The sequence below is a fragment of the Nelumbo lutea genome, chromosome 1 (assembly GCF_056320005.1).
Source record: "Nelumbo lutea isolate HS-2025 chromosome 1, American lotus-T2T, whole genome shotgun sequence".
NCBI lineage: Eukaryota > Viridiplantae > Streptophyta > Magnoliopsida > Proteales > Nelumbonaceae > Nelumbo > Nelumbo lutea.
Genome location: NC_142684.1, coordinates 134,027,314 through 134,051,556, shown reverse-complemented (window position 1 = coordinate 134,051,556; position 24,243 = coordinate 134,027,314). Strand labels below are relative to the sequence as shown.

The 24,243-nt window shown below is 40.1% G+C and overlaps 1 protein-coding gene across 4 annotated transcripts; it reads right to left on the bottom strand.

The window, feature by feature from the left end:
* Window positions 1–3,370: 3,370 nt before the first annotated feature.
* Window positions 3,371–23,274, bottom strand: LOC148877696 (Yippee family putative zinc-binding protein). 4 transcript variants are annotated; one of them, XM_088942324.1, is made up of 6 exons: window positions 22,982–23,274; window positions 22,732–22,835; window positions 17,639–17,682; window positions 4,052–4,160; window positions 3,774–3,877; window positions 3,371–3,668 (listed from the first exon to the last, which is right to left on the bottom strand). In XM_088942324.1, the coding sequence occupies exons 2-6, from the start codon at window positions 22,825–22,827 to the stop codon at window positions 3,590–3,592; spliced, it is 432 nt and encodes a 143-aa protein (XP_088798450.1). In that variant the 5' UTR covers window positions 22,828–22,835; window positions 22,982–23,274; the 3' UTR covers window positions 3,371–3,589. The 4 variants fall into 4 exon arrangements, with proteins under 4 accessions (XP_088798450.1, XP_088798451.1, XP_088798454.1 ...); XM_088942325.1 differs by having other exon boundaries at window positions 3,774–3,829; XM_088942328.1 differs by lacking the exon at window positions 17,639–17,682 and having other exon boundaries at window positions 3,774–3,829; window positions 22,982–23,127.
* Window positions 23,275–24,243: the final 969 nt, after the last annotated feature.

Here is a 24,243-nt window from a genome sequence, read left to right as displayed (position 1 = left end):
TGATGAATCGATTATCTTGGTAATCTAATGTAGATGAAGTTGCTCGCAGCAAAATTCCGCCGGCTCAGTGATTATCTTGCCTGTCATTATCTAGCTTTTGTAGAGTATAATGATAAATAAATAAATGGGAGAATGACTGTTCAGCTAATTCTTAACATGAATCTGGACCGTGGATCGATGTTAAATCCACGATCAGGATTCGATTTATAGGGATTATTAATAGATTAAAACTATAATTTCATATATTCTGCTGTAGAGTGCAGTCTATTTATTCCTAAATGGAATGTGAGAATTAAGTACAGATATGCCACGCGCAATACACACGTGTTTATCTATGGAAAAGCCGAACGTCCGGTAAAATACCGTATGCCTGACAAAAACTGAGTAGCCATCTCTACCGTACATCTCGATGGACGAACAAGGGGGAGTACTACGCTTGGGGGCGCACGTTATACGGAGACATCAGCAGTCAAGAAAAGTGACTGAAGTGAGAGCCTATCGTTGTGTCTACACGTGTAGGGGGTGCAGGTACTGGCTGCTTAGGGTGCAGCGGACTGATTTAGGGTACACGTGTACGGAAGTTGTGGTAAAAGAAAGTGGAGAAATTCCGGGGTTGGCAGAGATGAGTTACCGATGAAAGATTAAAAAAAAGGAACGGGAAAATCTATGGTGCAGAAAAGATATTAAAAAAACTTAACACGTGGCAAGAATAGACGTATCAAGGACTAGAACCCTGACGACTTGAATTTTGAAGTGAGACATCGAGAATAATATTCTCTACATTCAGAATTTTGATAAAAGCTTTCCGGACGGCGCCGGAATCAGAAGCCTGAGACGAAGCCGGTAAGTCCCGAATAATTCTATAGTCGTGAGGTCGCTGCCTCGTTGGGCAATTACAGAGATTCAAACGATGGAACTGGAATGGAAGGTGAGTGGAAGTGGAGGGGAAAGTAATGCAGCACCATCCAATTCAAATTCAATATCAAGAAATCTGCTTAAAGCGAGCGGCAGCCGTACAAGAGATTATTGACTAGACATGAATATAAAAATGGTCGAGTTTTCAAAGTGTAGTAGTTAATCACAATAACCAAGCTGGATGCCGAGTGCCGACAGCTCCATGGTCCATCTTCCCTCATTTAGTGAATATCTCTGCTTGACGCCATCACTAGGCCAGAATAGCTTAGTTGATTGGGGATCGGGTCTGGTCAAATGGTCCAGAGGATGCGCTCTCCATATCCCACACTACTCTCCCCCCTCTTTCAACTCAGCATTGACCAGGCCGAAAGATACACAACAGCTTGCCCACTTTCCGACTTTCAGATTTCGTCTCCACTGTCCACCACACAAACCTGAACCCCTTTGCCTCTAAATCCTAGTAGTGTCCAATGGGCCTCCCTTGCTGTACAAACCACTTTTGTCATGGTGTGTTGGTGGGTTCCACATGGAGGAGTGCAATTCATGCGTTTTACCTGCATGTCAGGGATGTAAATGGGTCGGGTTTGGTTTGATCCAAGCCCAGAAGGGAAGGGATGATTTAACCTAACCCAAAGTTCAAGGTATCCATCCATGCACCTGATGCATGAAATGTGTTATGCTAAAAAACATCAAAATTTTAAAACTCTTACTATTTATGTGTTTCTAATAACTAATATCACATCCATACTTCAAACCTTTTTGAATCACATCGATACTTTAAGGGTAATTTATTAAACGTCCCCTATAATTTTATGGATTTATTAAAACATCCTATAATTTGTGTTTTACTAAAACATGCCCTAAAATATGCAATCAATTTACTTAATCAACCTTCCATTATATGGAAGTGAAAAATGACAGTTTTGACCTTAACATCTATTTAAATAAATTTAATCAAAAGAAAATAAAAATAAAAATACTATTTTTGCCCCTAATGCAATATGAATAATCACTATTTTTTCTTTATGTGGTCAATTTTGCTTTCTATACAAAAGTTGTTGTCAGGGTACTTTTGGAATAAACAACCATCGGTCTATACCCTTAAACATTTTTCACTTAGTTTAGGTGATACATGTTATTATTTTTTAGATGGCAAAATAAATAGTTCTTAATAAAAGGTCAATTAAGTAAATAGGTTGCAAACTATAAAGAGTTTTAGTAAAATGAAAACTATAGGATTAAGTGATAGGGGGTGTTCAAATAAATGACCCTCCTTTAAACCTAATATGTTGTGCCTATATACACGAATTTTTCAATGTGCAGGTTCACACTAACCCAACCAACCCAAAACCCAATTGAGGCCAACCCAACTCTGGGCCGATAGGGCCAGGTCAGTGTAACCCAACCCACTAGCATCTCTGTGCAGTATAAATCATTAAATTGATCTCCCTTCACAATTTAGGCCCGATTGTCCACTATGGAAGTTGAATGGAGACTAGGGCTAGTAGTGCAGCACCACTTACTCCCAAGAAACTTTTGATTTTTAACTTTTGAATTTTAACTTTGGACGATTCTATCAGAACTTCCCATCTCAAGTAACCCTCGTCTCTTAGTTGTGATGTGAACAGTGTATGTGATGTGATTGAAGACACCCAGAACCAACGTACTTGGTTGGCAGGAAATAAAAAGGAAAAGAAAAGGCAATTTTTTTGTGGTCACTTTGTTATAGTAATAGGGTTGGTCAACGTTACAACTCACGCTGTTAGCTTTCATGAACAGCACCTAACTGGATAGAAAGTAACACGTGGGATTTGGCTTGGGCACTAGGCACTAACAACATCATTAAGCTCTGGTTTCTTGGCCTCTCTGAGTGATCTAATTGGCCCTCCACCACCAATTTTAGTCTTTGGCCCCAGAACTACCTTGATGAAGGGCAGCCTGAGATAGCCCACCCCCATCTTGTATTCTTGTTTACTGTGAATGTGAAGGAATGCTTCTATCATTACAAATTCAGGAACCGACCATCCTTCTAGGTCTCCCCTTGAAAAGCAAATCCCTTTCGAAAGCAGAAAACTGGTGAAAACCTACCTATCTCTGACTGTCAATAATAACCAAATCCCTTATTAGCCAATGCTTTAAAAAGAATCTCCAAAGAAGCTCTAAGAAATCTAAGAGGAAAACATGTTTTTGTAAAGTAAATAAAGCTAACCTCTGAGACTTATTGATGGTGTCCTACTTTTGGACTGGTAGTATGTTATCCTCTTTCTAGGGTCCTCCCCTCTCTCTGTCCACACATTTCGAAATTCCCTCCAAGCCCAATGACTTGGTCGCCAGTAATACACCACCCTCACCCCAATTTTACTAATAAAATCAAACTGCAGTCGGTTGGTGGAGTTTATACTTAAAGCCCACAGCTTTCCAAACAAAATAAAAACAACTAAGATAAGCAAGGAAATGGAAAAAGGAATATTTTATTACTAACCTATTACAATGACAACAATCACCATCCGCTACAAAAGGCAACTTCGAGTGAAAGATAGCACCACCACAAAGGCAAAAAACATGAAATTTACAGTTACTAAACAGTGATTGTCAATGGATAGAAACAGAGTACATTTCGTCTTCGGTAAAGATTTACTATTAATAGGCATACTGTACAAATATTTTTGAGCCGCTAAGCATCTTCATTATCACTCATACTAGGGCGGGTATCAAGGTAAAATTCTGACTCAGCTCCATCAACGATCCTCCCCCTGTTTTGGTTAACAGACAAAAATACAACAGAACAAATTATTTGGTGTGTGAATATCTAGAAATGAAGGAGAAACAATTTAAACCAAATCAATGAGCAACCTCACCTTTCCAGAACAAACTTCCCTTCTTTGTACTTTTGGCTTTTGTCGTGTGCTGCCTCCTGGATGTGATAATGGAACAAGTAGGAACCAGAAACCATGATAAAAAGCTACATGGTCTCCAATACATTAACAACATTTACTCGTTTAAGAGAAGATATAACGCCTATGGCTATGGCACATAACCAAACCACTTTTTTTTGCTTTAGCCACATGGTTTTTGTGTATATCTCTCAACTTAAATAGCTAATTTAGTAAAAACACAAACTATTAAGAGAACTCACATATTTCCAGCCAACTATTTGTCCACAACAGCAACAAAATATATCTGCTACAGTATGCATCCCAGAGAGCATCATTCTTTCTTCTTGGGCCCCCACTATGATATTGACCCTGAAGCATTTCAAACATAAAATTAAGTATGAAGCAGATAATCTACTCTTTCAAAGCTCTATTCATAGCTCAGTGTAGATGCATGCAAGAGTTTTGGTATTGGAAATGAAAACTCAGTTTTATTTTATTTTATAACTCTGTTTTGGTTGGGGAGGCATTAAATTCCAATTCACTTGAGAAAACAGACGCAAAACTCAATGCAGTGGTTGTCACAAAATACCAAGGAAATTAGTGCAAAAAATTATTATGATCATTACTACATACATGCAATTTGGTGAGTTTATCTTGTAGCACAGTGCACGAAAACACAACCACAAGACAACCTGTGAAGAAGCCATTTAATTAATTACAAGAGAAATCTCATTCCCTAGATTAATATTTTTCCAAGGCAAATAAGGGAGGCCATGGGATTTAGGGGAGAGTGACAAGTGATTAAGATGTTGACATTTGTTGGAATTATATGATAAAGCTAAGAAGCAGTTAGGGCATCGTTATTGTAACTTACAGACTATTGTTTTCTTATTAACGATATTATAGTGAGTTGTTTTTTCATCAATAACCTCAAAATTTATTAATAAGAGCAAATATTAGCAAGTACAAAGCATAAAAGTACAGAACAAAGACTGTGAGAGATAAAACCTCTTATCTCTCCCCAAAATGCCCCATCTCCCTTACAATTGTGCTCAAAACAAAGAATCTCTCCCCACACCCCTGCTTGGCTCATCCACTACAGAATTAACACTCCGCTTGGGCCCTAGACTTACTTCCATGTCTCTACTCTCTAGTTAACCACCTGATCTTATACTGAGTTTTGTCTAGAAAGTTTACAAGTATGAGCAACTTGGCATCCATATCCATCTGGAATTTATACTCAATCTTCTACCTCTTTCCTCCACAACCGAGACCTTTATCAATATTACTTATTCCACCAAGGTTTCCTTACAAAATTAGTGAAAAGCGCTTCAAGACGAGTTTGTATGTGTTTGTGTTTGTTTGGTTGTTTTTTTTTTTTTTTTTTTTTTTTTTTTTGGGGGGGGGGGGGGTATACTTCTTCCAATAAACAACAACTGATATATTCATGGCTGCAGGACCCCAACAGAAGTGGGGTAGGGGGAGAAAGATTTTACATGCTTCCTTATCATATCAACAACTTCAACATAGCATAAGTTGGGAAATGACCACAGATAACAAGGTTAAAAAGCACCCTATTGGGCTATCATAATTTACTAAATCATTTATTCCCAGCGCTAAAGTTTTAGATGCAAAATTAGATATAAGCATTTCAGTTAAATATTACAACCTTCACTTGCCATAGCATATTTATCCCCAGTTGTTAGGTAACTGCCTAACTCAGGGCTTTTCGAGGAAGCCTGCCTCATAAAACGAGAGAGAGAGAGAGAGAGAGAGAGCGAGAGAGAGAGAGAGAGACTGAACTCCCAAAATCAATACCTCCTCTTCTGGCTTCCTTTCCTTATTTATAACACTTCCGTTACAATTCTGTTATATCAGCTTCTCCACTTGTCCAGTTTGTTATTTAGTTTGTTCGAGTGGTTGGCTGTCAGCTACATTACTTAAAGGCTGACGTGACCTTTTCTTGTACACCTGTCCCTCTATTCCCCTTATTTGTGTCTTAACGGTCCCTCCCTTGAAAGTGACATTGCCCTCAAGGTCAAGATGTGGAAATCTATTCTGTAAGTCCAAGTAAGGTTCCCAAGTTGCATCTTCAAGTGGAAGACCTGACCATACCACCTGTAAGCTTAGGAGCTGTATTCAAAGTAGCAGAGAAGAGAAGAAGACCTCTGAAATGCTGTGAATGTCGAACTGAATAGTCGACAGTACTGTTATTTATATTAGAATGTAGTACAGTGATACAAGGAATTATTGGAATGCCCCCGATTAGTGATGGGACACCCAGACAACTTAAAACATTAAACAGGATTAGGCCCAGTACAGGATAACTTAAACTTAAGTATAGGCTAATAAGAACTCTTATTAGCTAAACACTCATACATACAAAGACTTCAATCCAACACTCCCCCTCAAGCTAAGCATGGATATCAATCATGTTTAGCTTGCCAAGTATGTCCCTAAACTTTGCTACTGCCAGCCCTTTAGTCAATACATCTGCAATTTGCATCTCAGATGGAGTATAAGAAACACAGAGTTCACCCGAGACAATTCTCTCTCTAACAAAGTGTCGATCAATCTCAATATGTTTTATCCTGTCATGCTGTACGGGATTGTTGGCAATGTTGATGGCAGCTTTATTGTCACTATACAGCCTGAGAGGACCTTCAGCCTTAATGCCAAACTCATTAAAAAGAGTTTTGAGCCATAAGAGTTAAGCAACCTCGTGGGCCATAGCTCGATATTCTGCTTCTGCACTTGATCTAGCCACTACATTTTGCTTCTTACTGCGCCATGTGACTAGGTTTCCTCCCACAAATGTACAGTAACCTAAGGTTGACTTTCTGTCTCCAACAGACCCAACCCAATCTGCATCAGTGTGGGTTTCAATTTCCAGTCTACTATTTTTCTTGAATAGAATTCCCTTCCCTGGGCAAGTCTTCAAGTACCTAAGAATTCTTTCAACTGCTCTCATGTGAGGGATCTTTGGTGAGTGTATGAATTGACTAACAACATGCACTATAGAGGCAATATCTGGCCGAGTGAGGGATAAGTATATTAGCTTTCCTACCAATTTTTTGTATCTTTCTCTATCACAGTAGTCTTCATCCATTGATTCTTGTAGGCCACGGTTCTATTCTATTGGAGTGTCTGTTGGCCTGCATCCCATCATGCCTGTTTCCTCTAGGAGATCTAGCACATATTTCCTCTGACATATGTAGATTCCTTCTCTTGATCTAGCAACTTCAATCCCAAGAAAATATCTCAGATTTCCCAAGTCTTTGATCTCAAATTCTGAAGCTAGGAACTCCTTCAGTCTCTTTATCTCTTCCAAGTCATTCTCGGTAATCACCATATCATCCACATAAACAATGAGTGCCATAAGCTTGCTATCCTGTCTCCTTGTAAACAAGGTATGATCTGCACCACTCTGAGTGTACCCCACTTTCTTCATGGCCATACAAAGTCTCTCGAACCATGCTCGGGGAGACTTTCAAACCATATAATGCTTTCCTTAGTTTACACACCTTACCAACATCATAACCTGGTGGAGGTTCCATGAACACCTCTTCATGAAGATCACCATTTAGGAAGGCATTCTTCACATCCAACTAATGAAGTTCCCATGAGAAATTTGCTGCTAGCGACAATAGAACCCGAATTGTGTTGAGCTTTGCTACCGGGGCAAAAGTTTCTTTGTAGTCAATTCCTTCCTTTTGAGTAAATCCCTTTGCCACAAGTCTGGCCTTGTACCTCTCAATTGACCCATCCTCCCTGTGCTTTACTGTAAATACCCACTTGCACCCAATAGTGCCCTTCCCCTCTGGCAGGTCCACTAATTCCCAAGTTCTTGCTTTCATTAGGGCTTTCATCTCTTCATTCATAGCTTCTTTCCACCTTGGATCAGATGTTGCCTCTGAGTACCTAGAAGGAACACGTACAGAGGAAAAAGCAGACACAAAGGAGTGATAGGCAAGAGATAAATGTGAGTAAGAAACAAAATCAACTATGGGATGCTGTGTGGTACAAGAACGGACAGGCTTACAAAGAGCAATAGGAAGATCCAAATCCGAAGTATGTGAGTCAGAATTACCTTGAATTGCAGAGATAGATTGATCTGAGTCCAACTGGTTGCAGTCATGAGGCTGAGAGCCATTTTTCCTTCTATTGTATGTAAGTATCTCCTTCTGTTGCCTACTGGAATCTTCAGGAGCATCTGCTGCATCAGGAGTAACTGGCACATTTGGAGCCTTACTAGGTTGACCTGGAATGTCACAACTAGGAGTAGTGGGCGATGGAAGACCTAAGTCAAATAAGGGAATAAAAAAGGAGGGAGAATGAGAATCCTCTTCCAATCCACTAGTCTCCCCCTGAAGAGGATTCTGAGAAGACTAGAAATAGGGTTGAGACTCAAAAAATACTACATCTCTGGTGACATACTTTTTCTTGGAGACAGGATCATAACACTTGTACCCCTTTTGTGTAGAAAAGTACCCCAAAAATATTCCCTTTGTAGCCTTGGGATCCAGCTTGGTTTTCTTTGGATCATTCACATGTATGAAACATATACAGCCAAAAACCCGTGGGGGAAGAGGAAATTCTGGAAGAGTGGGACACAAAACAGAGAAGGGGGTCTTCATACCCAATACCTTAGATGGCATCCGATTTATCAAGTATGATGCAATGAGTATAGCTTGAGACCAGTATTGCTTGGGCACTTTGTGCTGAAATAGTAGGGCTCGAGCTGTCTCCAATAGATGTTTGTTCTTGTGCTCAGCCACTCCATTTTGTTGAGGGGTATTAGCACAGGATGATTAGTGTAACATGCCAGCATCTTCCATGAATGAGTTCAGGGATTTTTCAAAGTATTTAGCAGCATTGTCTTATCGGAATTGTTTAATCTTCTTATCAAATTGTGTTTCAATCATCTTGCAAAAAGCCATAGTTATCCGTGGTACTTCATCTCGTCCTTTTAACAGATAAATCCATGTTCACCGAGAATAATGGTCAATAAAAATGATAAAATAACGAAAGCCATCAATGGAAACAATGGGTGAAGGTCCCAAACATCAGAATGAACCAAATCAAAAGGAGCTCGAATTTCATTACTAGAAGTTGGATACACTGTTCTACATTGTTTTGACATTTGACACGCATCACAAATTAAACTCTGACTTGAAATGCCCTTAAACAATTCGAGAAACAACATTGCTAATGAAGAGAAAGACACATGGCCTAGCCTAGCATGCCACAGGTGCAACCTAGCTATTGACTCCACACTTTCCGGACTAATAGCAGCAAAAGCTTGTAGGGCTGAGCCGATGTCTGCATCAAAATAGTAGAGGCCTCCATACTCATGACCACTCCCAATCGTTCTCCTCGTCAATCTGTCCTGGAAGACACAATGAGTAGGGGAAAAAGTTATACTACATTTCAAATTTTTTGTAAGCTTTGAAACAGACAAGATTTGAGGTAAGACTAGGAACATGTAGGACTGATTTAAGAGAGAGGTCCTTGCTTAGGTCAACCACCCCCTTTCCAGAGATGGTGGAGAAAGACCCATCAGCCACTCTCATCTTATCTTGGACAGACAACAAATGATATGAAGAGAATAAGGAGGACCTATGTGTCATATGGTCGGTTGCTCTAGAATCAATCACCCAAGAAGTGGAATCAATGGAGCTAGTTACACTAAAGGCAGAGACTGTACCTAATCTAGCAAGAGAGGTGGAAGCAAAAGAATTGTTCTTTAGACGGGCTAATGCTCAATTGAGAACCTCTACCTCACTAGCCGTGAAGCCCAGAGTACCAATTCCAAAGGAGTCAGCAACCTGCCCTATGGAGGAAGAAGACACCGTTGGAGTACTTTGTGAGTTGTCACCACTGTTGTTGTTGGTGGCAAGATTCCCACTTGCCATATGACCCTTATGTTGTCTCTTGTCCTTTCTCAATGCAGTTGGCTTCAGATGAGGATACATGATCCAATATTTTTCTTTTGTATGTTTCTCACCACCACGATGGGAGAACTTGAGGGGCTTCTTGTCTGGATATCTGTTTCCCTTAGTGGAGACTAGGGCTGAATGTTCTCCAGATAGTTCAGTTGACTTTGTCTAAGAGTCAACTTGCATCTCCTTTCTCCTGACTTCTTCATTTCTCATCAGGTAATAGACATGGTGTAGCTCCGGTAATTCATCTCTCCCCAGAATTTGTGACCTTATACCCTCATACACTGGGTCTAGGCCAACCAGAAACTTGAAGGCTCTGCTCTCTTCAATTTGCTTATCATGTCTCTCCTTGTCCCTGGCATTTTCCCAATCCATCAAGTGATCATCAAGCTCTTCCCAAAGGCCTTCCAGAGTTGCTAAGTATGTTGCAACCGTCATATCTCCTTTCCTTAGAGCCGCAATGTCTTGGTTCAATCTGTAGATTCTAGCATTGTTCTTCTTCTGGCCGTAGGTCTTAGATACATTTTCTCAAATCTTAGCAGTTGTAGGGAAATGATGAACAGTTCTAGCAATCCGAGGTGTCATGGAGGCCAGCAACCAAGACATGACTGTGGCATTTTCCTTGCGCCACATGACATGCTCAAGATTGTCGACTTCAAGTTCCTTCTTGTCCCCGTCTAAATAGCCTGTGAGATCACGGGAAGTAATGAAAAGCCTTGCTGAGACAGACCACTCTCTGAAGTTATACTCATCCAGCAGCACAATTGTAATCTGCAAGCTATGCAAATTAGGGTTTTCCAGGTTTGAGGACCTTGCGGCGGGTTTGTTATCTCTAGAGGAAACTTCTCCGGATAGTGGGGACATCCTGACTTCAGTCCTAGAGTAGATGGTTTTGTTTAGGGCTGGCCAAAGTGTTCACAGTGCTGGACAATCAGGTGTTGGTAGCTCGCTAGGTAGACTTCACTTGGGCTGAAGCAATTCGGGTACAGCAGCAAGTGAAAGGTTCTGGGCTAATAACCGACCTGAAATTAGGGCTCTTTACCACTGCGCTGTGCAAGTCTTGCTGGAGTTTCGAAGCTGCAACTGTAGAAGAAGCTCTCCCCCTTTCGGCTAGTGCTAGGACTGCTGAAATCAGTCCTCAACTAGGTCTGTCCTATACAGACCTCTCTTAGTAGCCAAATAGCTACTATTTGTTGGAAATAACCTAGTAGGACATCTGCTTCTGGGTCCTACTTCCCTTGAGCCCTACAACCAAGGGAAACCCTAGGTTCGAACTTGCTTTGCTCTCTTACAACCCTAGGTTTTCACTGCAGCAACCCAGAAAAGGAAGAAAGAAGATGAAAAGATAGCAAGAGAAGAGAGAGTGCGCCAGCTGAAACCAGGAAGAAGCTAATGCTCTGATACCATGTAAGCTTAGGAGCTGTATTCGAAGTAGCAGAGAAGAGAAGAAGACCTCTGAAATGCTATGAATGTCGAACTGAATAGCTCAATCGACAGTGTTGTTATTTATATTAGAATGTAGTACAATGATACAAGGAATTACTGGAATGCCCCTGATTAGTGATGGGACACCCAGACAACTTAAAACATTAAACAGGATTAGGCCCAGTACAGGATAACTTAAACTTAAGTATAGGCTAATAAGAACTCTTATCAGTCGAACACTCATACATACAAAGACTTCAATCCAACACCACCAATGCCTCTGGTTCGATGTGATTCCCTTTGTGTATCCACCTGAAATCTGTTATCTAGGTGGGCTCAGTTTGGACTTGGCCATCTTCCGAGAATGATGGAAGGGTGATTGTTATTGCTCCTGTTTTTGGCCATTTCTTTAATAGAGATACATGAAATACAGGGTGCAATTTTAATGTTGCTGGAAGGTCAAGCGTGTATGCCACAAGCCCAATGCATTCCACAATCCGAAATGGGTCGAAGCACCTTGGACTCGGTTTGTTCCACCTGTGGCCTGCAACTGAAACTTGCTTGTATGGTTGTAGTTTAAGGAAGACTTGCTCCCCAACCTGGTGCTAGACGGGCCTATGCTTTCTGTTGTAAGAGTCTGCCATCCATTGTTGGGCTCGACGAAGGTGGGATTTGAGCTCTTGTAACACCCTATCCCGCTGGAGGAGTTGGCCTTCCACTGTTGCTATTGTTGTAGATCCTTTCTCATATGGGAGTAGGGGAGGTGGGTCTCGTCCATATAGAGCCTGAAAGGGAGTCATTCCTGTTGCACTGTGATACGTGGTATTGTACCACCATTCCGCCCAATGGAGCCACTTGAGCCACTGACATGGCCTATCCCCTGCATAGCACCTTAGATAGGTTTCCAAACTCCGGTTGACCACCTCAATTTGCCCATCTGTTTGAGGATGGTAGCTGGTAGATTTGAAGAGTCACTCCTTGTAATCGAAAAAGTTTTGCCTAGAAACGACTCATAAAAATTGGGTCGCAGTCTGAGACAAGCAGTCGTGCCACGTCCTTAGTAAAAATCTCAGCCACCATTGAAGCTGTAAAGGGGTGGGAAAGAGGGAGAAAATGGCAGTATTTGGTGAATCTGTCAACAACTACGAGAATGACAGACTTGCCATAGGAAAGGGGAAGCCCCGTTATGAAGTCCATGGATATATCCGCTCACACTTGTGTAGGAATTAGGAGTGGTTGTAGCAGATCTGCTGGACACTGGGTATCAGCCTTATTTTTTTGGCAAATAACGCATTCGGCTATGAATTTTTGGACCGAATTCCGCATGCCTTTCCAATGGAATTGAGTGGCTAGTCTCTTGTAAGTGCACAAAATCCCTGAGTGTCCTCCTGCTGGTGATGAGTGGAACAATTCAAGAAGCTGTTGAATATGGGTTGAATCTTGTGGTATCACCATTCAACGTTTATACAACAGCAAGTTATTCTCCACTGTGTACCCTGGGTGGCTGGTAGGGTCCTCTTGGACCTGTGAACACAGCTTGCTCAGTTATGGGTGTCTTTCAGCTTCTTCCCTTAATTGACTCATGAAGGAACACGTTGGGCCCGTGAGAAGTAATGGAAATAGTTGCGGTTGGCGTGACAGTGCATCTGCCACCTTGTTAGTGTGCCCTACCTTGTATTCAATGACATAATCGTAGCCGAATAATTTGGCTATCCATCGCTGCTGTCCTGGGGATAATACTGGCTGCTCCAACAGAAATTTCAGGCTATGGTGGTCAGTTCGTATGATGAACCTCCTCCCTAGAAGGTAGGGTCACCACCGCTGAACTGCGAAAACAATTGCTATCAGTTCTCGTTCATATACTGACTTGGCCCATTTTTGTGCTGTCAATGCTTTGTTGAAAAACACTAGTGGCCTTCCTTCTTACATGAGAACCGCACCCGCTCCTTGGCTTGACGCATCACATTCAATGATGAAGTTCTTTGAGAAATCTGGAAGTGCGAGCTTCGGTGGGGACGAGACAGTTGTTTTGAGCATCTCGGAGGCCTGTTGGGCCTCCCTAGTCCAGCAGAACCCATTCTTCTTAAGTAAACTTGTCAAGGGGGCAGCAATCAATCCATACCCTCTGATGAATTGCCGGTAGTACCCTGTTAGACCCACAAAGCCCCGTAACTTCTTAACATTTTCAGGTTCGGGCCAATTTATCATGCTTGAGATCTTTTCCGGGTCTGCCGCTACAGTGCCGTTTTCGACTACGTGCCCTAAGTAGTGTACTTGCTCTGATACCAACTTGTTAGGTAACTGCCCAACTCAGGGCTTTTCGAGGAAGCCTGCCTCCTGAAACGAGAGAGAGAGAGAGAGAGAGAGAGAGACTGAATTCCTAAAATCAATACCTCCTCTTCTGGCTTCCTTTCCTTATTTATAACACTTCCGTTACAATTCTGTTATATCAGCCTCTCCACTTGTCCAGTTTGTTATTTAGTTTGTTCGAGTGGTTGGCTGTCAATTACATTACGTAAAGGTTGATGTGGCCTTTTCTTGTACACTTGTCCCTCTATTCCCCTTATTTGTGTCTATAACCAGTCAAAGCAATTCCATAAGATGAATAATGGAATCAGTCCCTCAGAATGAAGTGCAAGTTATAAACCCAAGAGAGATTAGCTGGAAACATTCTTTAATTCTACTGGAAGCATCTTGGCTTTCAAATGGTGTGGCACCTAGATCCAACATTGTCAAAAGTCATAGAAGAGGCTACTAATAGAAATTTGGGGCACCTAGGCAATTGTCCAACAACTTAAATTGTATATAGCATATATAGTAAATTCAAGTAATTGATAATTACAGACCTTTTTTATGGGTACTGAGAGTACCAAAGAAAGTATCATTTGGTGAGGTTGAAGATTAAAAAGAAAGGATGATGGTCAGTTGGGATTTAAGCAAATGAAAAAGAGGAATGTCACTCTCTTAGGTAAATGGTTGTGGAAATTCCTTACAAAAGTCTGATATTCAATCATCAAAAGAAAATGGTTTGATGCATGGAACTCATTTCCATCTAACATTGTTACTTTTAGTGAACCCTTGGAAACCCATTGCTGGAATTCTAGAAACCTTCTTCAGATTGATAAAATATGATCCAGTGTCTGGTCATAAGGTAAAGTTATTGGAGGATCTCTGATGAGAAGTCAGAAATTACCCTGACTTCACCCTTTCTTTTTCCTATGCATGTCTACATTTTTTCCATATGTCTTGTTCCTCTTCTGGGTTAACTTGGGATTTGGGTTTCAAAAGAGATATTAGATAACATCAGAATAAGGATGTGGTTTACCTCATTGATTTTTATTTTTTCTTTTCAATTTTTGGTTGGATTTTAGCTCATTGATTTGTTTAAGGGAGATTTATCTTGAACCAATGAGGATAACAGCATGATAATTTCAGATAGCAATGGTGCCTTATTGTTGATTTTCCTTTTTTCAAGGTTTGCTTCCGAACCCTCTCTTACTTGAGGCTTCGTTAAATGTTGTAGGTTAGAGCATATTCCACCAAAAGTAAGAGCTTCATATTCAGAAGTGACTCTTGAGTTCATTAACACTTGTGAGATTCACCAACTTAGAAGAAAGAAATGGTATATATCTCCAGTTCTCCACATGTCTGCATCCTTAGTAAGAAGAATCATGAATTTATCCATCAGCAGACTTGCTCTTTTGCCATTGAGTCTTGGGATTTAATACATGCCCCAATTTGGTTCCAATGGCATCCTCCTGGCAATCAAAGGCACCTCTCAGAGCTGAGTTGATGGTTTGGGTTTTGAGTCATGAGTCCTTTGGGCTATTTCATTTTCCACATATGATGGATGAAGAGGCTGTCTTTTCTGTGCTTCTATTATTATAAATGAATTGTTGTCGAGTTGATTTGATATTGTAATTGATTAGAAAAGCATATATCACAGACTCAAATAAAGATACAATTATGTGTATGAATACTCATACATTAAGTGAAGCTACCTTCCTACATTTCTAATGAGGTTCAATAAACATTTCTCTATTTTTTCCATTAAATGCCCTCAGAGATGACAAGAAAGGTAAAGAAGGCAACATTTTAAAATATTAATTAATTTTCTTTCTCTTACTACTTTCTTGATGTGGCCAAAGCCTTCCCTTTCCAAAATATCCACAATCACATCTCTCCTCTCAGTCAAGGTTCAAAGTATCAATATCATACATCTGATATGGTGTGTATTGTATCAGCTTTTAGGGCCACCAATACACATAATACAAAGATTTACAAGAGTTCCAACTTTTTAAAACTCTAATATGTGATGTGACCGGTTTCCTGTCAAATCGTCAGACCAAAAATTAAAATAATAATAATAGTATTTTGGTGAGCTGAAACTCCCGATTAACAAAATTTGTATATCAAGAGTATTGTTACTTTGAACCATTATCTCAGTTAATAGTAGATTCCTACACACGTCTCCCATAACAGCATAATAAACCATAATTAGTGCCTCCAAAATAAATGACAAAATTGTAACAAATAGAAAAGAAAGGAATGGGATGAGGTTTTCCTTCCCTAGCGGCTGGTTGGAGAACTTGTGTCATTGAAAGATCGGGCAGTGTTATTAAGTATCAACAAAGTGTCAATGTGACAGGCTAGTCAATTGAGGGTCTGATCAACGGCATCCCTGACTGACTAGTCAGTCAATCCTCGTGATACGGTCACCTCGGACAACCAAGGATCAACTAGGTTGACTAATTGATTAATGACTAGTCAACCTAGTCAATCACAAAAATCATTTTAATGTTTTATCTATTTATTTATTTTTACATCTCTAATTAATTAAAATAATATAGAATTATTTTAAATTTTCTTCCAAGCAGTGGTGTGTTGGTATGGAATTTCCACAAACAAATGGCACATCAAATAGTCAAGATTGCACTCTTTCTTTGAAAAAAAGGCTATGACTCCCTGTCTTAGCCTATCCAATCTAACTTTTTCTTTGTTTACAAAACAAGGACTGTAAACTAAATGTTCATATCATTCTTTTCTTGCATAATTGTAGTCTATACTTATCTAGGATACTATATCAATATCTCATATTTGAGCATATCTTTCTATCAATTAATCAGGACCTAGGCACCAACTAGCCATCACATCAACTAGATGGGCCAAAACAACTAGTCATCGCTTCAACACAACAGTAACACTGAGATCCAGTTGAATACTTGAATCAATGGAAGATAAGATATTCAATCTACTGATCAAAGAAAAAAGAAGATGCGATCCATTTATTTGGAATGAATTACACTTGTTGACTTGTATTTAAGTTTTACATTTAAATTTCATCTTTTTTAGCAATTCCCTTAATTATTCTTGATTAACATAATTTAGCTATTGTTTTGGGTGTAGGAAATACTATAGATAAGCATCAAACTAAAATCATGGCATCACTCTCGGTTAATATTATTTAGACTGAATATTAGATTATTGTTCACTTTTGTTTAATGGTTTTACAACTTGAGATAAATTTGAACTAAGGCAATAGGCCTTTAAAGTTGGAGAAGAATTAGGAGAAGAAGATCAAGGAATTGATTGCAGAAGAAGGAAGAATGGATCACAGATTCTTTGAAAGAATGAATCCAGGGGCAGCACCCCCTCTCCCAATCACCCACCTATTCTGTCAGTAGTGATTTAGAGAGAAAAAGAGGGGGCTATTCTTCCAGTAGTCAGTTAAACCCAAAATAACATAATGATGATTGTCGTCACATTTGGGTGGGGAGAGAGGAATTGTATAGTGGCAGTGCCATGCCATTACAATGTTCCCTGTTCTTTCTTAACCCCTATTTTTGCACATACTGTAGAACCTTTTGGTCTATTAGTGAAATATAATGCTACTGATCAAACAAAAAAAGAAAAAGGAAAGAAAGATAAAAATAATAATAACCACATATTTCATGAGTGTTTTTCCTAGTTGCAATCTAAATGAAAATTAGTTTTCATATTCTATGAAATAAATTTAAGAGATGACAACAAATTGATATAATAAACTTGAAATTATGATCATCAATTTTCTAACTTGTGGCTTGAGATATAGTTTCCCATGCTTCAATGTTCCCCATGCATATCAATTAATCTCTATTATCTCTTAGAACATTGGACTAAAACCTAAGACCTAAGAAAGGATTTGAAATCTAAACTCATTTGGATACACTTCCAATAGCTACAGAATCAATTGTTTCAAAAAATAAATCGTGAAGGGCAAATTTTCAGTATAATTAGTTAATAACATTTGAAACTTAAATAGTTAGGCACACTGGAATTCAAATAGTAAGGTGTATATCTAGAGCTATACATTAATTATGTTAAGTTGCATAAAATAAAATCAGAACTTAAATAAAGAAATAAATAGGTGGGAGTTCAACTCTATGAAAAGAGCACACAGCAATCAAGAACATGAACATAAGAAAATCATAGAGAACTCACACAATATTGAAAAGGTATGCTTTCCCTCGACGGCAATGGAAAGACTGGCCAAAGAATAAATATGCAAATTAGAGTCACAAACTATAAATAGATCACTAATAAGTAATAATTTCACCAAAACAACCTAGACAGAACACTGCCTCCATGAAATTAAACGAGAAGTTTCAATGCAAGAAGGAATGCAACTTTGCAAATCTTTAGAAATGTTCTATGTTGCAAGCTTTCTAATAGTCAAGCCTTTGTCCACCAATTCTTTGACTTAACTAGCCACAGTCCATTGCATACATATACAATTCCGAATGTACCTGAGCTAGTCTAGCTAAATATCTGTGTCAGATCAAAAGCTAGCACAATTTTCTTTCTTTCCTTTTTTCTATGTATGCCAAATTCTCTTAAACGACCCTAATTTCCAGGTCAAGCTAGAGAATTACAAAAGAATACAATAGAGGAATAGAATTTATATAGCCCACACTAAATTGTTGAACAAGGGCCAAAAGATGACTATGAAATACTTGCCAATAAGTGGGCTTCAAATTACGAGGCTAAATAAGGTATTTTTCTCACTGAAAGGATCCACCTTGAATACTACTAATGGCACAAGGAAAATGTTAGAGGATTCATGAACATTCGAGAGAGTTCCTTGCTAGCTGGAGTTAGTTACAAGACTTCATCCCACGTGTACTGAATCTGTATATATATCTGTAATTAATCAATGAATTCATTCTTGTCTTCTTGATCATCGGATACCATTTTACATGGTATCAGAGCGCGATGATCCCCAACCGTCGCTTCCCTTGTTTTTTTTTCTTTTCTTTTTTGCCTCCTTTGTTTCTTCCTGATCGTCGACACTTTCACTGGAGATTCAATCATCTGTCACTATGGAAACCAGAGAGAATTCTCCTTACTACTTACCTGTGTCTGATACTCCAAGAGCGGTTCTTGTTTCTTGCCTCCTCAATGGTGACAACTTTCCAATGTGGCAACGAGCTATGACCAACGCACTGCGGGCAAAGAACAAATTCTCTTTCGTCGATGCTTCGATGCCCAAACCAGTAACTAGTTCTCCAGATCTGAATTCATGGATCAAATGCAACTCGATGGTGGTTGCATGGATCTTCAACTCACTGACGAGAGAGATTTATGATAGTGTAGCCTTCATCAAATCAACCGCAGAAATTTGGAGAGAGCTTTAAGAAAGATTTTCGCAGGGAAACATCCCCCAAATATATCAACTAAAGCGAGATTTAGCCTTGTTGCAGCAAGGTGATCTTTCTGTGAGCAGCTGTTTTACAAGACTGAAGACATTATGGGACGAACTCAGCACTATTACAGTTTGTCCTGAATGCACCTGTGGAGAGGCCAAGGTTTTCTTGGCAGAACGAGACAAAGAAAAGCTTCACTAGTTTCTAATGGGCTTGAACGAATCTTTTAACATAATTTGTTCAAGCATCCTCAAATTAGAGCCCCTTCCGTCCTTGAACAAAGCGTACGCTCTCATCATACAAGAAGAACGTCACCAACAACTCTCAACTGTTCGATCTTTGCAACCTGAAGCGGCAGCATTAGCAACAGATGCATCTAAGGACAAAAGCATGGGAGCTCCTCGATCCAAGCTTTGATGCGACCATTGCAAGCGCACCGGCCATACGAAGGATAGGTGCTATGCCCTTGTAGGTTATCCACCTAATTGGAATCATTGCCGGAATAACAAAGCTTCATCCTCTACTGGTGACTCTTCAAAGAATACAGGAGCAACTTCTTGTGTTTCCACAAACAACAAGGAATTTGTACCTGTCACTAATCACAGTTCTCCAGTGGCAGGCCTCACCATGTATCAGTATATGCAGTTGAACTCTCCTAAGCCGTGAACCATCTAAATTTGCAGCCATCGTCTCGGCTGGTAAGCCTCCTTCCTCTAATCTCGTAGAGTGGATCATCAACAGTGGCGCTTCAAACCATATGGTGTCAAATGGTTCTCTGTTAAGCGCACCCACCACTGTTACAGCTACATCCATTCGGCTCCCAAATGGATCCCTTACCTACACCAATCATAGAGGCACAGTCACCGTTGGATCCCACATTCTTGATAATGTTCTACATGTTCCTTCCTTTAACTGCAATCTTTTATCAGTCAGCAAAATCACACAACAACTGAACTGTGTGGCAATTTTTTTCCATCCTTCTGTATTCTCCAGGACCCACACTCCAAGACCGTGATTGGGACGGGTGAGATCCGAAATTGACTGTATTACTTCACTTTCCATTCCAGCACCAACCACTCACAAACAGATCATTCCACCTCTGCCATCAGTTCCATACTTTGGCATATACGCTTAGGCCACGCCTCACAAGGCTAGCTTGCTCTCATTCCTAGAGTAGATGACCACACGAGATGTATGTGGGTCTACCTCCTAAGAAATAAATCTGAGGCTGGTCATTTTCTTGTATCTTTCTATGCTATGGTGAAGAGACAATTCAATACTAATGTGAAGCAAATACGCTCTAATAATGGTTTGGAGTTTCTCTCAGGGCCTGTTCAACAGTATTTTTCACAACAAGGTATTTTACATCAGACCTCATGTGTAGATACACCCCAACAAAATGGAGTGACAGAACGAAAACAACGACATTTACTAGAAGTGGCCCGGGCCTTGAGATTTCAAGCTTCCCTCCCTCTTCACTTTTGGGGGGAATGCATACTTACAGCCACATATATAATAAACTTACTACCCACTCCCTCACTTTCCAACATTTCCCCTTATGAAGCCCTTTTCCACCAACCACCCTCCTATCATCACATAAGAGCCTTTGGATGCCTACGTTATGCTCAAAATCGTCCTCGACCTCATGACAAATTTGCACATCAGGCTACCCCTTGCATTTTTGTGGGTTATCCACACAGCCAAAAGGGGTACCGGGTTTACTCTCTTGACACACAAAATATTTACCAGTCATGACATCATATTCTATGAGGACCGCTTCCCCTTCCAGCATGGCCTCTCAACCATCTTCCCACATCACCAATCTATTCTACATTTATCTACCTTTGATGATTGTGACTATCCTAGCCCACCCCAACCACCCACTCAGCACAAATATAAGGTTGATGGAACCATAGAGCGCTTTAAAGCGCGACTTGTTGCGAAAGGCTACACCCAGGTTGAAGGCCTCGATTGCCATGATACTTTCACCCCTGTGGCCAAACTCTCCACTGTTCGTTGCTTACTGGCTGTAGCTGCCATTAAGGGTTGGGATCTCCATCAATTGGACGTGAATAATGCCTTTCTTCATGGTGATCTCCATGAAGAAGTATACATGAGTATTCCCCAAGGTTTTGACTCAACAAATCCCACTCATGTTTGCAAACTACAGAAGTCGCTCTATGGCCTCAAACAGGCCTCTCGCATGTGGTTCGAGAAATTTACTCAAGCACTTCTTTCTTTGGGGTACTATCAATCTTCTTTGGATTATTCCCTATTCACATACAGTTCTAGGAATTCTTTTGTTGTTGTTGTTCTTGTATATGCCAATGATGTCATTCTCACAGGAAATGACAATATGTGCATTCTCTCTCTCAAGAAACACCTTGATGATCATTTTGGCATAAAGGACTTGGGTTCACTCAAATTTTTTCTTGGATTAGAGGTATCTCGATCAACTTCTGGAATTTTCCTCAATCAGCACAAGTAAGCGCTTGACATTCTTCGAGACACCGGTACGACTGAATGCAAACCTTGCTCCACACCCATGGAGCAACAAAATCATTTTGTTGATAGTTCCAGTGCCCCATACTCCGATCCAACTCAGTATAGAAGACTTGTTGGACGGCTTGTGTACTTAATAGCCACTCGTCCAGACCTTAGCTTTGCTGTTAATTGCTTGAGTCAATTTATGCATGCTCCCAAGCAAGAACATTACAATGCTACCCTTCGAGTGGTGTGTTACATCAAAGGCACAATATCTCATGGCATCTTCTTCTCAGCTTCTAATTCACCACAGCTCCATGGTTTCTACGACTCTGATTGAGCGAGCTGCCCCCTCACTTGCCGCTCCACCACGGGTTACTTAACTTTACTAGGAGACTCCCCCATCACTTGGAAAACCAAGAAGCAACATACAATCTCCCGTTCATTTGCAGATCTACTAAAGCTGAATATCGAGCCAATGGCCATCACAACAGCTGAACTCATCTGGCTAAAACATCTCCTTGCTAAAATGACAGTTACTTTGTCTGAAGCCCAAACACTCCACTGTGACAGCAAGGCCGCCTTGCACATAGCAGCCAACCCTGTGTTTCACGAGCGAACAAAACACATTGAAATTGATTGTCACTTTATTCGTTACTACATACAACGCGGTGATCTCATGACTACTCATATCTCCAGTGCCTCTCAACCAGCAGACCTCTTCACTAAGGCAGTCTCCACAGATCACTTTCTATACACATTTACCCAAGTTGGGCATCCGAGATGCCCCAACTTGAGAGGGGGGTTTAGAGGATTCGTGAACATTCGAGAGAGTTCCTTGCCAGCTGGAGTCGGTTACCCCAACAGCTGGAATTAGTTATAAGACTTCATTCCACGTGTATTGAATCTGTATATATATCTGTAATTGATCAATGAATTCATTCTTGTCTTCTTGATCATTGAATACCATTTTATAGAAAAGAAATGCCGGAAAGAAACTTAGCGAAAACATCCACATATCAAGCGCAAAATTGAAAATTTCTCACTTAGCGAGAATGAAATTCATTAATGTCACCATCCTAGAGTCCCTCGTTTGATAGATAAAGTAAACATGAAAAGTGAGAAAACCGAGCTCTTTCAATCTCATCCGCTGTCCATTTTTTAGCCTATTCCTAGTTCTGTTGACCTTAAAGCCTCGGCACTGCATTTCGTTCCAAGTTATTCGTCTAACAGACTTCCAGAATCTATTCGAGCTATGTGGACATTCTCCTAGTCAACTCGATATTATTTATTTTTATTTTCATAATTTGGTAGTCAATTCATTACTTGGAAACATAGATTGTTAAAAGAAAAAGAACCAGGTGAGATTGAAAAGGGTGAAAATAGGAAAGAAGAGGAAGAAAATACCTTGGAGACGAGATCATCGGCAAGAGCCAAGTGACTTCCGCAGAATTTGCATTTATAAACCCTACCATCCAGCTCCACTAGAAATATTCTTCCCATCTCCCCTACTGCCACCGAATAACAAACAAAACCCAGTCATGTAATTGGGAAAAACAAAGACAATAATAAACAGAACCCACCGCTGAGTAAGAAGGATAAGTAGAAACCAATCAAATCAGACGAGCCGTTTCGAGAGGAAAGAAAAGAAACTAACCTGCGGACGATTCAGTGATCAGAACTGGATGAAGATTTGAAGAAGAAAAGGAAAAGGGAAAGAATCAGCTTGGTTGGGTGATGTTGGACGTTGGACTCGGCTAGCTAGTACGCTTGGTTCCTGGTGTCACCGCTTATATGGCTTTCATCTGGGACTGGGATGATGATGATGATGATGATGTATCAAGCCGTTGGATTGCGAAAGATGTCTAAATGGTCAGGACTGTGGAAACGAGGTTGTATTGACTCAGCAACGGGTTAACAAGGTTTCAACTGACTCAGCAACGGGTTAACAAGGTTTCAACTGACTAAGTCGTAGGATAAAATGAGCGGGGAGCTATTGAGAGATCACATCTAATCCCCATATGGTGCCGCCCCACAACGCCCCACGGCACATCCCCGCCGTGTATTGGGAACATCTCCCGATGATGTACCAGAACCGATGAGATGTTCCCAATATACATAAAGATGTGCTGTACGGCGTTGTGGGGAGGAGATGTAAACTCGGCTATGGACTTCCAGAGTGAGGATGAATTGGGGGTATATAGAGATTTTCCCCCAACAAAATTAAATTATAATTTCTGCTGAATTAATAACTTTCCACAATTATCAAAGTTGGTTTTGATAAATTTTGAGAATTATTAATTTATATTAAATTAATAATTTTCCAAAACTCCCAAAACTTTTATTAAGTTAATTGTAATAATTTTTGTTTTTAAAAATTAAACTACAATAATTTCTGTAATTGTTTGTATAGACTGAGAATTATATTGCGAGTAATTAAAGCCGATGAAATCTACCTACTTGTTAAATTCTCTTTTATCAAATTCTTACAATCTACAAAACCAAATTACATGTTTTAAAAGATTATATGGGTATTGGATCTATATGGCAAAATAGGAAGCAGCATTGTAATCAAAGTTCTAAGGTCAATGGACAGCGACGACGTTAAACCACATTGCTTTAAACTGTTCTGTTTTTATCAAAGTTAAGTACAGCATCAATTCATTTCTTTGTTTTGCCTTTACCAATCAAATAAAAAAAAAGAGCATTCAGCTTACCCAAATTCGTTGAGCTCGTAGTACGTAAACCTTATTATGAGGGGTAATTTGGCCCGATTTATCGATACCCGAAAATGTGGAAGTGACTTGTTGATTGGATAATAATTTGGCATTTTTTGCCATCTTAGCGAGTCAGATCAGTTCGGGTACCTCGGGCACCTGGCCAAGACCGAGGTCTGAGCACCTCGCAAAGGCCCAACTT